The 15,861-nt window shown below is 42.1% G+C and overlaps 1 protein-coding gene across 15 annotated transcripts in view; it reads right to left on the bottom strand.

The window, feature by feature from the left end:
* The window catches only part of nrxn1a (neurexin 1a), a 56,724-nt gene that overhangs the window by 36,918 nt on the left and 3,945 nt on the right, over positions 1 to 15,861 (bottom strand). For 4 of the 15 annotated variants that reach the window (XM_034119563.1, XM_034119572.1, XM_034119566.1 and 1 more), the window contains exons 3-5: positions 11,937 to 11,954; positions 11,156 to 11,185; positions 10,128 to 10,139 (exon numbers count right to left, since the gene is read on the bottom strand). The exons of 4 other annotated variants lie outside the window; for them this stretch is intronic. In XM_034119563.1, coding sequence (XP_033975454.1) covers positions 10,128 to 10,139; positions 11,156 to 11,185; positions 11,937 to 11,954 — 60 coding nt within the window. The remainder of the gene's footprint in view (positions 1 to 10,127; positions 10,140 to 11,155; positions 11,186 to 11,936; positions 11,955 to 15,861) is intronic. 7 more of the 15 variants (XM_034119564.1, XM_034119568.1, XM_034119573.1 and 4 more) reach the window with 3 other exon arrangements.

Genomic DNA, 15,861 nt, shown 5'->3' with positions numbered 1-15,861 from the left:
CAAGCCAGCAGAGGAATAAATATGCACACCTACACACACATCTGCGGAGAAAATGATCGTACTGTTGTGCCGGCATACACAAGCAGGGGCGACATTATCCGTCTCCTTCACACCCATCCCCCCCCAAAGCATCAACCTTCCTCCGCATCCGCTCTAGCTTTCTTCTCAACACCATCCCTGTATCTCTCACACCTCCCTTTAAGCTTCACGCAAACATTCCTCTCCGCTCATCTCGTTGGCCTCTTTTTCTACGCTCTGTGGAGCCTCTGGCGTAACCACCGACTTTTAGTTGACGATAATTAGGAGAACAGAGGGGGGAATTCTACACACACACACACTAGGTCAGGCTGGAGCAAGACAGACACTCGGAGAGGGAGGGGGTGGGGGGTGGTGGGTTGCCACGTAATGAAGAGACTGAAGTGTAATAGCTTATTAAGGTAGTGAGAGGCACAGAGAATGGTGTTAAAATGGAATTGGCGGCACTCGAGTGAATATAACATGGAGAGAATAATGAGGAAAAAGTGAAGAATAAATCACAATTCAAAGAGCAATTGTCGCCGCCAATTGTCTTTCTTCGCTATGAAAAAACCCCGACGTGTGAATGCCAATATTCGGTATGAGTGAGAAACAACAAGTTGTATGCCAGCATGTGTGTGAGCTCCCCCTGGTGAGTGTGATTTCTTCCCTCCCAGCATGTTAATTAACAGTGTGTGTGTAAAGAAAATGTGTGCAGCTTGCGTTCCAGCACGTGAATGTGTGCGGACAAGTATATGCTCCTTATGTGTGTATGAAATGTGCGGGGGTGTGGGTGGGTGCTGGTCTCTGTAAATATTGGTGTATTGCTGTCAGAAAAGCTATTACCAACTCAGGGCCTCGGGCTAGTCTTTACTGAGGAGCGAGAGCGGGGAGGAGGAGGAGGGAGACACACACACACACACACACACACACACACACACACACACACACACACACACACACACACACACACACACACACACACACACACACACACACACACACACACACACACACACACACAGAAAGAAAAGCCACAAATGCTCACACATTTACACAATCCCACTGACACACACAAGCAGACAAATGTAGATGAGGTGGCGGAGTGAGGGTGGGGTTGCCAAGTTGTTCACAATGAGAACACACGCAGCCGTCCGGCAGCATTCTCGCGGTAATTTACAGAGGTGCCATTAGGTTTCAGTGCGGTGCTCCAGTATTCTGTTGCTAATTTACAGACATGTCATTAGAGCAGACAGGAGCACATAAAGCATCTGCATCGATCTGGAAGCTCTGGCCCGCAACAACAACGCTCGTACACGCACACAAATCAGGCAGGAAAATGTATATTGGACACAAACACAATGATGAACATGTGTCGCGAACGCATGTATTCAGAGCATACGGACTTAACCAAACGCACACACACACGAGCTGAAACACTCTCAAGTGGGCAGGTTGGAGTGGATCTGTTGTAGCTCAGATTAATGGAGTGAGTCAGTATTAGCTCAGAGTAAACAGTGAGACAGACACTGACATACACACCACATGTCACACTTCATCCTGTGGAGAGCACTGTCGATCAACGCAGGGAAACAGGACGATGAAGGAATACAGAGAAAGGAAAAGGAGGGCAGAGGAAAGGACATTTCTCAAGCTAGAATATTTATTTTCCTTGGGAGATTTTTAAGCACTATTAGAATACTGTTTATATGACTCATTTCATTTCTTATAGTTGTTAGCTAATGTTTTTTGTGAGCTTGATGTGTGGTTGTATGTATGGTTAAGTCTGACTGTAAAAGTGATTCAATGCTCTCAGATCTTGATATTAATGGCACTTTGCAAGTAAAGGAAAGGAAAAAGGCTTCTTTCAAGATATTCATGATCTAATTTTAGTTTTGTAGATTTCTTCTTGGAATTGATTTATTGTTGGTTGTTTGACTTTTTATGTTTTTTAACCTTGAACAGTGTTTCCTATACATTGGTCTTGTGGTTATATGTATGTATGTAAGGTCTGACTGGAACTGTTAAATCAGGATTTGGTAATTTGACAGATGATTTACTGACACCCTTAAGATCAATTGATTGAGAAAGTTGTTTCTTATTTAAAAAAATACCAGACATTTCAAAGCTCAATCATCTGCTATATGAGGTTTTGATATTCTCTTATTTTCATATATTTATAACATTGTAAATTGAATACAAGGATTTTGGCCCGTAATTTGGGGTTCTGGTCAATTCTGATGGGCATTTTGTTCACTATATCCTGACATTTCATAGACTTAACAATTAATCGAGCAATTGAAAAAACGATTAACAGTTTAAGTGATACTGATAGTAATCTTTGGTTGCAGCCTTATCTGGCTGAAAATGTTTTTCTTTTTCTCTGCTCTCCCTTGGAAAACAGATCTTGATCTTACTGAGACTATCTGATTGAATTAAGTTACTAAAGGAAAGGACAAGATAGAGAGGGGAGCAGGAATAAAGGAAGGGGGAGGGGGCGTAGGAAGTGGTTTACAAAATAACCGAGGACCTAGTATGGAGGCTAGAGTGGGAACAGGAAAACGGATGTAAGATGGAGGATGATTGGCATTGGACTTTGAAGGCTGTCATTAAACCAGTTTTCTAATGAATAAAGCAGCATGTGGGGAGTGAGGGAGGGAGGGAGTGAGGGGGAGAGAAAGAGAGGAACACTGATCTGGTGGTAGCTGCTACTGGGACCAGCTGCAACTGTGCCGCCCCTGCTCCGATCAAACACACATCACTTGGATTTATCTGTGTGTTTGTGTGCGTAAGGCGAGTGTCTGTGTGTCATATGTCTTTGTCTCTCCTCATGGGTCTCCTCCTCAACATTTCACACACTAATTTCTCATTTCCATGGCAACCCCGTGTTACAGGGGCTACAGCAAATGTGTCCGTGCATGTGCGTTTCGGAGGGAGAGGGGAAGAGTGATGGGGAAGGAGGGCGAGGGAGAGAAAGAGTGATTGAGTGAACAGTACATTATCATGGACAGCTGTACTGAATCAAAATGGCGGATGGAGGCTGGGAGCACATCAGGGGAGCCTATATTATACGGCACCTGATGGAGGGAGCAGGGTGGAAAAGATGCAGGGTAGAGAAAAAGGGGTAAGACGCAAAGAAAGGGTTTTGAGAGAAGAAGGAATAAATAAAGGGAGACGCAGAGACTCATTGAGATGGGCGACACAAAATGGAAGAGAAAGAGGTAGAGGGGTAGAAAGAGAGACAAGGAAAGGGAGTGGCATAGAGCGAGGGATGGATGGCTAGAGAGAACGAAAGGGATAAAAATGCTGGTGTATCTAAATCCTAGTGTAGCAAGCCTCAATCATGGCAGCCCTGTCATTCTGGAGATAGCACACTGCAATTCCCCTGCACCTCGTTTTTAGCCCACCATGCAGTTCTGCTATCAGCTCCTCTCAGACTGTGCACACACACACACACACACACACACACACACACACACACACACACACACACACACACACACACACACACACACACACACTGCATGAAGGCAACCCTCCCTAATAACAGACAGGTGGATTAACTATGCACTCATACAGTATACAGATAGATGACCAGTCTAACAATGTATGCAAATGTATGCTAACATATGCATAGTCTCTATATTAAGTTAAAGTGTGAAAATCCATACAGGCAAGTTCACCAAAGGCTATGACGGCTGTTTCCATCTTTATTCAGTGATATACAGCAACTGGCTCTAAAACGGATTGGGCTATCACATCGCAGCCAAGGGAGCAATGCTGTAGAGGAGGATATTACTGTCAGGACACAAGTGACAGATTCGCTGTCTGCAGCGTTGAGCTCTTATTCCTCTTTTTGTTGTATGGGTCGGTAAATTGAAAGGATTCATCTCCCACAAGAGATATACAGTTAAGCCCCATGCCCCCGGTACCGGGGCAAAACGCAACATCTTGCAAGAAACAGCGTCTGAGGGCTTCTTAACATTTAACAAACTATGAATTCCCACTTAACGGGAAGAAACTCAGCTATCAGACAATATTAACAATTTTTAGCTAAACAAAACACAAGGGTAATAACAAAGGCTCTGAATTAGCCATGAGCGGAAAAAATGCTAACGCACTTAGCACAGAACTCACGGTAACCCTTGTTACTTATCGGATCTGCACAAACAAGATATCGATTAGCAAACTGAGATTCCAGATTCCAGAAATATACGTATCATCACTGAGCGATCAGAACTCGCGACAGGGGAAGCAAACCCAGACATCACACAACGTAGCTTTACGGAGCAAACACGGGAGAAATGTCTTACCTTTTGCTGTTTCTGATCAAAAGTTGTGTTCAATGGCATTAAAACGATAAAAACGCTGCTGAAGGTTAATCCAATGTGTCTGTGTCACTTTGAAATGATTACTGATAATCCATCTTCATATTTATGTCAATAACGGAGTTTTCATATATAGCTGCTATGATAGCTACCAGAGTGTATGACAGCTTCCGGTTTTGGGCATTCTGGCTACACATCACTCATTCACCAATGGGTAATGTTTAGATGGATTTTAGGAACGTCCCCTCGATTCTATTGGCTCTAACGGTTAAACAGAGGTGTCAATCATCAAAATCGACCGAGGGGGGCCAGGGATATTGAAAATCCACCCAAATGACCCCAGAAGGTAAAATGTCACTTGTTTTGCATCAATCTTGATACAGGGTACTTATTATATGTTATAGTTTGGATTCCTAAAGCTTTTAGTCTACTATCCCATCATTCAAGGCTGGTTTTCACTATAAGTAATGTTTTTTCTTTGGACGGACACTATCATTTACATTTTTTTACTATGTTCAATCTAAAAATTCTATATTGATTCTGACTTTTCTACGTCCAACTCACAGGTTTATCATTGCTTTGAGAAAAAAGATTATGAATTTACCCCTTTTAGAAGTGAAGTTATAGTCATTTGTTCTGGGAATGTCATTTTCGAGCCTGAGGCCTGAAAAACAGGCTCGGGGCTTAACTGGTTAAAAACACAGCTCTGACAATTATTTGTAAGATCTATTAATCTACAGGTTAATTGGTTAATTGTTTTGTCTATAACTAACAGCAAACAAGCAAGTCGCTAAATGTTTTGTCATGTCTATCAAACACTAGAAAGATATTCAATTTACAATAGTTGTACAGAAGGAAGCTATCTTCCACTGTTGAGAAGCTGGAGCCATCAAATTATACTAATTTTTCATATAAAATGACTCACCAAATTATTGGCTTCAACATAAAATGGTAAAAAAGAAAGGAGAAACTTGGAAGAATTTAATATGATTACAAAAATATACAGTCTAAAGGAGCACTTTTGCTTGGTAAATACTAAAATACATTAGGTTAAAATTTATTTTTTAGCAGAAATGGTCTTTCCTAAGGGAATTTCCTTGAGACTCAAATGGAAGATAATAACATCTTATTTAGTTAATCCCTTTGAATTTCGTTTTGAAAAAGCAAAACAATGAACAGCACCCTTTGCAATTATGATCAATCTTTTATTACTTGTGCTTTTTTGTTTCTTTTATATATCCTCATCTCTCTCTCTGTCTGTAGCTTGAATTTGGCCTCCTCTCTGGTACCCAGGGAAACCAGCTTGTTTCCATGACAATGTCTGCAGGCAGAACAGTGTATTTGTCTTAAGCTGGATAAGATCAGAGTCGGTTTCATCCGTGACACACACACACACACACACACACACACACACACACACACACACACACACACACACACACACACACACACACACACACACACACACACACACACACACACACACACACACACACACACACACACACACAGAGAAGACCATAGTGTGCCGAAATTAGGCACACTAAAATATTTGCATACAGACAGTTAAATACACCCACACAATAAATAACGTTGCTCCGATTTGCATGCATGTAAATCCACTCACACACATACTGCACTCTCACACAAACACACACAGCTAATGAAACCCCTTACAGCAGGTTGTTAACAAATAACAGGAGCATAAAGACCTCTTTTCATAAAGGTAATGTAATGGGTTTTTAATGAATGCTGTGGCTATTTCAGTTGTTGTAGTTATTCCAGACAAGCACCACAAGTTAATGACTGTTTGTGTGTGCGACGCCTGTGAGTGCGAGTGTGTGTTTTCCTGTTGGCAAACAGCAAATAAATGAACTTCAAATGCCAGATGGGGTACTGAAGTGAATCGCCAATTGGGCCACTACCCTCAGCACCCTCACAGACACAGCGCAGAAAGTGCTGGAACAGGTAGATAATTGGAGCACCGACGTGCCTGTTTTCTTTCCTTTTCTTTTCTATAAAGGGAGTGTGTGTGTGCAAGAATAAGGTATCTGCATCACTCATGAATTTTGGCTGATGCGAGACTGTGTCAAGTCGGGGAGCTCAAGGAGAGATGCAGCGCCCCTGCTGAGAAACGCTGCAGTCTTATCTCCCTTCCTGTCTCCCTCTGCGTCTCCGACCTTCTCTTTCCACCTCTCTTTCCCCACTTTCTGAATGTGCTCCTATCTTTCCTCACCATCACTTTTCTACACTCTTTTCACCCTATCCTGCCCACCCCTCCCTTACACAGTTGCAGCGAGCCTCCGCTCTATCTTTTTCCTTCATCCTTGGTAAACGGGGAGTCCGTTTGATGTCTTTATTTTTAGGTGTTAAAAGGGTGCATCAGCTTTGTGTTCCTCCTATTAACGTTGTGGTGAATGCGCGAATATGTTAATGCTTACTTGCAAACTGGATGGTAATTGCGTACAATTACCAGTAAATGTATACATTTACTAGTGGGATTGCTTTAATTCCCCATGGTGAGTTCTGTAACTGTGCATCTCTCTGATAATGTGGGGTAGAACTCTGTATGTGGGGCTGTGGCTTTCATTACAAGAGCTGCATAGGTGTTAAGCATTAATGAGTGTTGTAGTACAGACTGTAATGGGTGTTAGTAGCAGAGAGTACAGGCAGAATTAGTCCCATTAAATGGAAAGTGTATATCTAGACAAATTGTGCATTTTGCAGTTAAAAACTTTCTTGCAATTACTTTTATCACTGCTAATGGCCAGAGGGGGCACAACTTAGTTTTAACAGTTTTTTTTAAAATTCACAGCTCGAGATGATGCCATCAGTGGCCAAATTCATGCCAGTCACTCGGGCAGACAGCCAATCACCAAACACTTGACTCTTAACACCAAGTGGCTCTCTCTCACCTCGACTGCAGTGCTGCTCACTTGCCCATCTTGCTAAACTATGAAAGCATTAAAACTACAGTGGATAATGTGTGTCGCAAACATATCTTTCATTGACAAATATGCAGTATATTACAGTATTATTTACTTAAAGTTGTAGATGATTTTGTATATTTTTGGTGTTTTTCTTACAACGATGAAATGTGAATAAAATCCCCTTTATATCCTATTTTTTTGGCTGGCATTAGGAAATATTGATTTTTTTCGAAACAATTCAATTTTATAGTTAATTATTTATTAAAATCGTTTATTTGATCTAATTTCTGATGTTGATTTGGGCACTACACTAACACCTGAGAGAAATAATATAATAATTACTATCATAGTAATGGAAAATGTTTTCCAGTTTAGTTTCAGTGCCTGTATTATATTCTCCTATAGTGCGATGTATTATTAGGTAATGATGAGTAAGAGGGAGGAAACATGATGTACTTTGCTGGTACTGACTGGTTCCTCTTTTCTTGGCGTCTGCTAGCACTCCCAGTCCCACATATGGTGGAGTCAGCACGGAGCCCGCCCTTTTTGTATGTGTGTGTTTGTGTGTGTGTGTTTTTATGAGAAAAGCACGCAAATGTGTATGTTCGGGATGAAATAAGGGTGAGGGGAAGGGACAAAAACAAAAGAGGCAATTATAAAGAGATCCAAACAGTGTGACTCTGAGCATGTGTGTGTAGGGGAGTGTGCGTCCATCTGTGTGTTTTTGCCACAAGACAATGTGTTAAAATGTGCGGCTTTGATTGCCGACGCTTAATGAGTCACAAATGATGACTCACAATCCACCTCCCTTTAACATACACTCATGCACCCGCACAAAACACGCAAACATACGGAAACACACGCACCTCGTTCTCCGTCCTGCCTTCATCCACTGACCGTGAAGAATGTGTGCAGGCAGCCTTACTCATGCATATTTACACTGAACACACACTCACTCACCTACTCAGCGGGCACTCTCTAAAGGTTATTGCGCGTGAGTGTGTGTGAGTGTCTGTTTGTCCGTCCGTTCACGTAAGCGCAAGTGTAAAGGTCACTTCAAGCGATGCGGACCACTTGTCTATGCCATGCACAGATTATTGGATTGATATCGAGAACTCTTGGACATGCAGACAAACCACCGTTATTAACCGGACAACCTCGCCTCAAGGCTAAAAACATATAAATAAATACCATAAACGAGCATTGCTGCCAATTCCAAGAGCCACTCCTCAATCCTATTCAGAACCTACAATCGCTCATTCACCCAGGACCCTTCACGGTCTATTCTTGGCCAGACAGAGAGAACAGAAAGGGCAAAATCTGCTACTTGGCTTTAAGCACATTTTCCATCCAGATTATTGCTGCTCAATACTTTTCAAAAAAAGCACCAAAGAAATCCATTTCCCCCTCTTCCTTTGGCTGCTCCATACTTATGAAAATCCAATTTGGTTCCCTCTTTTCTTTCTTCCCTCCACAATTCGTGCATTTCCACCCTCTCAAAGTGATTAGTGATCTGTGGGTATCGTTTCCAGGGAGAATGATAGCTGTGTTTTATGGAGGAGGGGAAAGGTCCTGGGCTCCTCATCAGGGCTGATGTCCCTTGCAGAATGACGGGGCTGGGAGGGCAGACGGGAGCACCGCTGTCCCTTTGCAGATACAGCCAGTTGCTCTACATCACAGGAGAGAAGACGACTCACTTTATCTCTCCCTCGCTTCCTCTTTCCCTCTCCACTCCCGCTATCATTCATTCCTTTAGCTCTTCTCTCACAGGCAGGCACAGTCGCTTTTTCTCAATTTCTCCAGCACACACACACACAAGCAGACACACAGGCTATATATCTTTCTAAGGCCCCCCTCCCCACACCCAATCCACCCCCTCAAAGAAACTAATTTCAGCTTTGCGGGCTCCTCAAAAAGCCTCTTTACGCTGAGCTAACCTAAGCTAGGCTTCATCTGCGCCATTTGAGAGCCTTTACTCCTTAGTATGCAGAGCAAAAATCAGCCACAGCGCTACATTCAGCATATCACAATCCAAACATCCGTAATAGTGAGAGCATCCACTATACACAAATACACTGAATACATTGTGTATTAATGTCAGAACATATGTTAATACATGTCGGTCCTTAAGTAGGTGATTTAAAATGCTGAGCATAAGCCAGATGAAGCAATTACATTTTCCCTGCCACCTGGATGATTCATGCCAGACGTTTTAAAGGCAGAAACTTTGCTGTAGCATTCTACTTAGCAATCAAAACACAACAAAAATGCTCAGGAAGAAATATACTTGTCAGAGTAGAGATGTCTAACTGTGATAGATGAATGAAGGCATCATTTTTGCTCTATTCAAGATATTTCCATCCACAAGCCTGGATGAGGTTTCATTAAATAGGAATAGCGAATACATGGCTGTCACAATGGGAGACAGCCGCCATCAGGTCCTCTCTCATCCAATCAAAGAGCACAATAGACGCAGATCAGCCTGTCACGGTCAGGCCTGTCTTTTATGTGGGTCAATCAGTGTATTCATCAGCGTCATGCGGAGCCGACCGATCCAGCAGCACCTACCTTCACAGATTTTCAAAAGCACCATAGGCCGGAGCTCAGCCGCGTTCACACGCACACTTTAGTATGAGCACGCTCACACACACACACACACATGCACCGACAGCTTACCTTACCAAAAATGAAACATTCCAATTCAATGGCAACCGAAAAATGAGAACTTGAAGCGGAACCACTCTAAAGGTCAGCATTACCATACATACAGGAGCCTGTCAATGAATTCAATTTCAACACCACCCACCACAGCCCATTAGCCATACATGGAAAATAAATCAAGGGGTGGGGGTACCTCTGAGTTTTCCTAAAATCACAGAGGGTGGTGTCCCAAATAGTGAGAAAGAAGGGCAGGAAGGAAGAAGAAACAAAGGGGGAGAAAAAGGGCAAGAAAAGAGAGTTGACATTTTGAGCGTGTTGATCGGTGAACAATTTTCAATAGGTAGAACAGTGTTACTTTTTCGGGGGGTGTGAATAACACTGGACAAATCGGGGGTTGAGGCAGTGATTTAAAACACAGGAAGATCGGTTGAAAATCACATATGCTCGCCAATGTATGAGCAGAAGCCCATGTGAAGACCAGCGACAGCAAAGCGAGACATGCTGGAAGCCGATTAAAAAGCCATGGATGAATGTGGAGTCTTCCTCTGAAAACTGCCAGTCAATGATTCAAACCATGATGTAAAAGCACACATGCACATGTATGTATACATCACACACACTAAAACACTCCCATTCTCTCAATCAAACTCTTACATACACATGAGAGAAAATGAAATGAGGTGGAAGAGTAAAGACCAATTTCAAACCATCCATGGAAGTCAGTCGGTCAGTCGGCCCTTAGCTCCATTTCCATGACCTGGAGCCTTGCCAAGTCTAACCCAGCAAAGCACCGTCGAGCCGCAGCCAATCGAAAGCCTCCCTCCCCCATCAGCAGCCATGGTTATATTATATATCCCAGAAGAAGTTGCTCTCAGGCTCATCACTCTCTTCACAAATCAAACCAATCTTTTTTTTTAAGGGCTATATTTCATTTATTATTATATAATTGCTCCACTTGCAAATGCCCAAATCATCTATTTCAGTTTAAATTAAAACTGAAATTCCTGATGAGACCAAATGGGACCGTTTTATAAAGGAAGAAATCTCAATTACAGAAAAAAAACTGACCTTAGTTCAGTGCCTAGAGAGACAACTTCCTCCCGTGCCAGGTGGTGATGAAGTGGGGGGGGGATACAGGGAGTTGTGAGTGTGGGGGTGAGGAGGTAGGGGGGTGATGGTATAGCAGAGGACAACAGGAAGTGAGGTAAGAGGATGCCATACCTTGGTCGCCAATCATCAGGTGTGCCAGACCTTAAAGGAAGACAAGAGCACAGTCAGCACAGCAAAGGATCATGGGGCGTGAAGTGTGTGTGTGTTTGTGCATATGTGTGGTTGTCATACAGGAGTTTGTCAATGACATGCTGGTGAAGGCTAGATTTCTCTGTGCAAAAGTGTCTGTGCATGTGTTGCTCGTTCTCTACATTATTCAAAATGTCTAAAAAAAAGCTTGCATTGAAAACACTTACTCATCCTAGGCTGCGTTCCTACGCACTAACAGGTACGCACACAGGTCTGCACAGTGCTGCTCGTATACAGTGTGTGTGTGTGTGTGTGTGTGTGTGTGTGTGTGTGTGTGTGTGTGTGTGTGTGTGTGTGTGTGTGTGTGTGTGTGTGTGTGTGTGTGTGTGTGTGTGTGTGTGTGCCTACAGTATGTCTCTGTAACCTTGAGGCAATAGCCACTTCAGATGAATGCACATGGGATGTGGAACTTACCAGATGTCAGCATCCAATCCCTACATACCCACTCAGACTTACATACATTTACGCTGTCTACCTTGATCTGTATTCCCACAATAGAGGATTTAATGAGCCCATGAAGGCCAGAAAAAAGAAAGTAAAGGACAAGACTGCCATGAAAAAGATATAAATGGGAGAGAGAAAAGATGACAACAGAGAAATAAATCTAAGAAAAAATGAAAAAGAGGAAGAGGTGTTTGAAAAAAGTAAAAATAATGACAGACAGATCGACAGAGAAAGTCAGATCGATAGAAGTGCAACCTACCTGGAGTGTAGCTGTGCTCTGGATAGGTGTTGCGGCCGGGCGAGGAAAGAGAGAGACAGACATTCATTAACATGCATGCTAAGCCCTTGGGTTACCATGGCTACTTACTGTACATGCACACCCGTCCAGGGTTACCGTGGTAACACACATGCAAAGTCCACGCAAACGTCACAATGAATACCATGCTGCACTGGTAGCCAACACGGAGGTTTGTCTGAATATAAACAGCACAATCTCTCTGTCGGACTCCACATGTGTACATATGCATTTTTTTTTAAAAGGGGGTCACACACATACCCACCCACACTTGTAGATACAGAGGGTGGAGGGGGTGTGGGCGAATATATACTCTCCTACCTGTATGTTTCGATTCAAGAGCCGTTTACCCCAGAACTTACCTTGCAGGCCGCTTCCTCTCCCCAGAGCCCCCCGACAGATAGCATGCAACACACACACCGCGCGCATTCAGTCCCACAACCTCTCTCTCACTCTCTCCGTCTTTCACACACACACACACACACACACACTAACATTGAATATGGCAGTATTAATGATGTGAAATAGCAGGAAAATATCAAATATGTAGGGGTAGATTAGCAGTGCAGGAAGACAAGGGGCATGCATGGTTCAATACTGGGACACAGTGTGTGTATGCGCATGTGTGTGTATGTTTGTGAAATTGCATGTGAGTGTGTGCTCATCTGAGTGTTTCTGTGCCTCTGCCCTTGTGCTAGTAGCATGGCAGAAACAGGTGGAGCCATTAGCATGCTAACAGCAACTTGCCCTCAAGGACAATGCAAGCCAGGCCAGGCCTAACAAGCCGGTTCACTCTGCCTTCACTGGAGGGCAGAATGGCTTGACAGTAATTACATTTATGCATAGGCCTGCCCACAATATCTTCACTACATCTACAAAATCGTATTATTTTGATGTTCTTTAAAACACAACCCTTTCCTGGTAAGGAATACTGCTATGGAATATGTTCAATACTGTCAATCTGGGGATAAAGAATGCTTACGCTATATATTTTTTTGCTTATACTAAACATTTATTATAATTGAACCATGGAGATATTGTGTAACTGTAAACGTGAACGAAAACTAGCGCTGCCACAGTCAAATTACTAATGTATTGGTCCTAACACAGTCCTAATGATCCCTTATTTCCTCTAGCAAAACATACTCATTCTGTGTAAAAGATCAACAACTGACTTTCCCTCTCATATTCAGAGGGTTATAATTTCATCTCAAAGCTTTATTGTGCAGTGAGGTTGACGGCTTCAAAAAACATAATAATTTCAAGGTTCCATATAAAAGATAAGCCTTTATACAAACTCTGCCCCGCTGACAAAAGAAGTACGCAGTACTCATGACTCATAAATGATACCTATTACCAAAGAGACAGCTATGTTCCAGTACATACATTCATTTTAAATCACTGAACATTACTACTTTTTTCTTCATTCAAAGAGGGATTTTTACCATAGCTCTTATTGCGTTCTCTCTTGCCATCAACTCAATTTCTTTAAGACACAATCTTTCTCTTCTCCAGAGTGCGTTAGTGCACCTGAAGAGAGGTTTCTGACATACGATTAATTGGGATCCTCACTGGTAATGTTATGCGTGAATATTATTAGCTCAGCCTGCAGATCGTGTGGTTGGATATTTCCCACTGACTGAGCCTTCAACTTGTCAGACCAAAATGAACAGCAGTACATGAGGCCAATTTAAAAAATAAAGCATTATATACCAAAACATAACACTCCAAAAAAAGGAAACCCTCCACTAAGGATACACCATCTGCTCTATTCTCCACTAAGACCTCTCTGTAAGTCTGAACTATTTTCAGAGAACAAGTTTGATGATTCAGAGAGGTCTGTGAAAGGACCCAGGCATCGGAAATAATCTCAAGATGTTGTTGCACTCTGTTGTCTGTGGTTTATTTTTTGTTAACTGGCTCCATTTACTGCTGTTTATTTCTGTCTGGAAAGCTTCGTGTTCACTGGAATAGTGAAGCGATATGATGAAGTATGAAGTAACCTTTTAAAACCAGCCATTAAGCTACTTTCAATTTCCACCATCATCTAACATTATACTCTAAAACCCTGCAGCAATTTCTACCCAAACTGTGAATAGTTGAAGCCAGCCCTGATAATGCCTTATGATTTCACATTATAGCAAATTACTAATACTAAATACAGCACTTCTCACCCCATGTACATCCATCCAAGCACACCTCATAACTGGAAACACTTTATGAGATTACTATTACTGACAACGGCCACTATTACAAAGGGAAAAAAATATATTTTTGCCCACACTTACTCACAATTGAAAGGTGATTCCATTCCTAGGAACATACATATAAAACACAGACCAATAAATATCCTTTTGTCAAGCAGCAAATTGCCACTCCAAAGCAGTTATTGTAACTAGAGAGAGCTTTTATATAAAATGTCTGCACCTCTTTATTTGCCTGAAGAGCTGCACCGCTGCTAGGTGCCTCAGTGCTGATGTGACTCATGGTTGTGCTGCAGTCTGCACACTACCAATGTGTTTCTCCAGGTGTTTGCATGTGTGTGCTACATGTGTGTGTGCAGGTGTGTGTCAGTGCTGTCTGTGTCTCCCAATGTGCCCTAACCAGAGGCAAAAAAACAGCAAACTGGATTAGACCGGCTCGGATCACTCGAAACTCTCAGGGCAGCACAGAGTTTCTGCAGAGCTAATCACAGATTCATCTGTCACTACACGAAGAAGAGAGCACTAGGGCTGCAGAATTTTTATTTAATTTTTTGATTTATCGTTTAATAATTTAATGTAATCAGTTAATTATTAAGTCTATAAAATGCCTTTTCTTGTCAGAACAACAGCCAGCCTATAAAGTTGAAACATTTACAAAAATACAGTATGTAAATCCGCAGATGTTTAGCAGTTTTGCTTTGCTGCAATGAATTTCATTATGAAATAATTTTCTAGAATAATTGACTAATCATTTGGTCTCTAAAAGGGAGATTTTAATGCCTGTTTTTTAGTCTTAAAAGATGTGTTTAAATGTCTTATTTTGTCAGTACAAATCCCAAAGATATGGAGTTTAATTTGATAGAAAACAGAGAAAAGAGTGAAATATTTGACAGATCTTCTTTCATGGAAGATCATTCTAACCATAAATTGATTGACAAAATAAAAAAAAGGTTTTTCTGTCGACTCATTAAGTCATTGTTTGAAAGAAATGATTACTTTCATCATCCGCAGATCATTTTCTCGACTTATGTCTATAAAATAGTGAAAATGCCAGTTAGAATTTTGCACAGCCCAAAGTGATGTGATCAGTTAGCTTGTTTTATTCAACATTCTGTCCAAAACTCTTAGAAATATAATGTACTATCATATGCAATTTGACAATACACATTGAAAAACTGGATTGAACAGTTATTTTTGAATTTTTCTCTGACTAATTCTACTTAAAGGGGACCTATGCAAAATGCATAATTATCTCTCAGTTAATTCCAGCACTAGTGAGCATAATCAACCAGCTAACCTCCCCACCTGCTTGAATACTTAACACCAGAGGTCAAGGCAGCCATTATAGCCCTGAGGATGCCTGTCATACATAAACATACTAACACACATACTCCTTACCACACACATGTATAAATACAGCTGATTTGTGTCAAACATGATGCCTGAAGTCACTACAAGCTGAGGCAGCTGTCGGCAGCTGCAGGCAGCTCTAGGCAGCAAGGCGCTAAGGAATGGGGGTAGGGAGGAAGGACGTAAGAGCAAGGACGGAGAAACACTGCTGGCATGAGGTCTCCCTATTAGTCCTGTCTCCATGGTTACCTAGGCCATCCCAGTGTCCACTAAATGCTAGGGTGTGATACAGTGGGTGGCTAAAGGGGGGTGTGATGCTGACAGTGGTGCTGGGT

This window comes from Trematomus bernacchii, unplaced genomic scaffold (genome assembly GCF_902827165.1).
Source record: "Trematomus bernacchii unplaced genomic scaffold, fTreBer1.1, whole genome shotgun sequence".
In the NCBI taxonomy this organism is placed as follows: Eukaryota; Metazoa; Chordata; class Actinopteri; order Perciformes; family Nototheniidae; genus Trematomus; species Trematomus bernacchii.
This window is presented reverse-complemented; position numbering and strand designations above follow the sequence as displayed.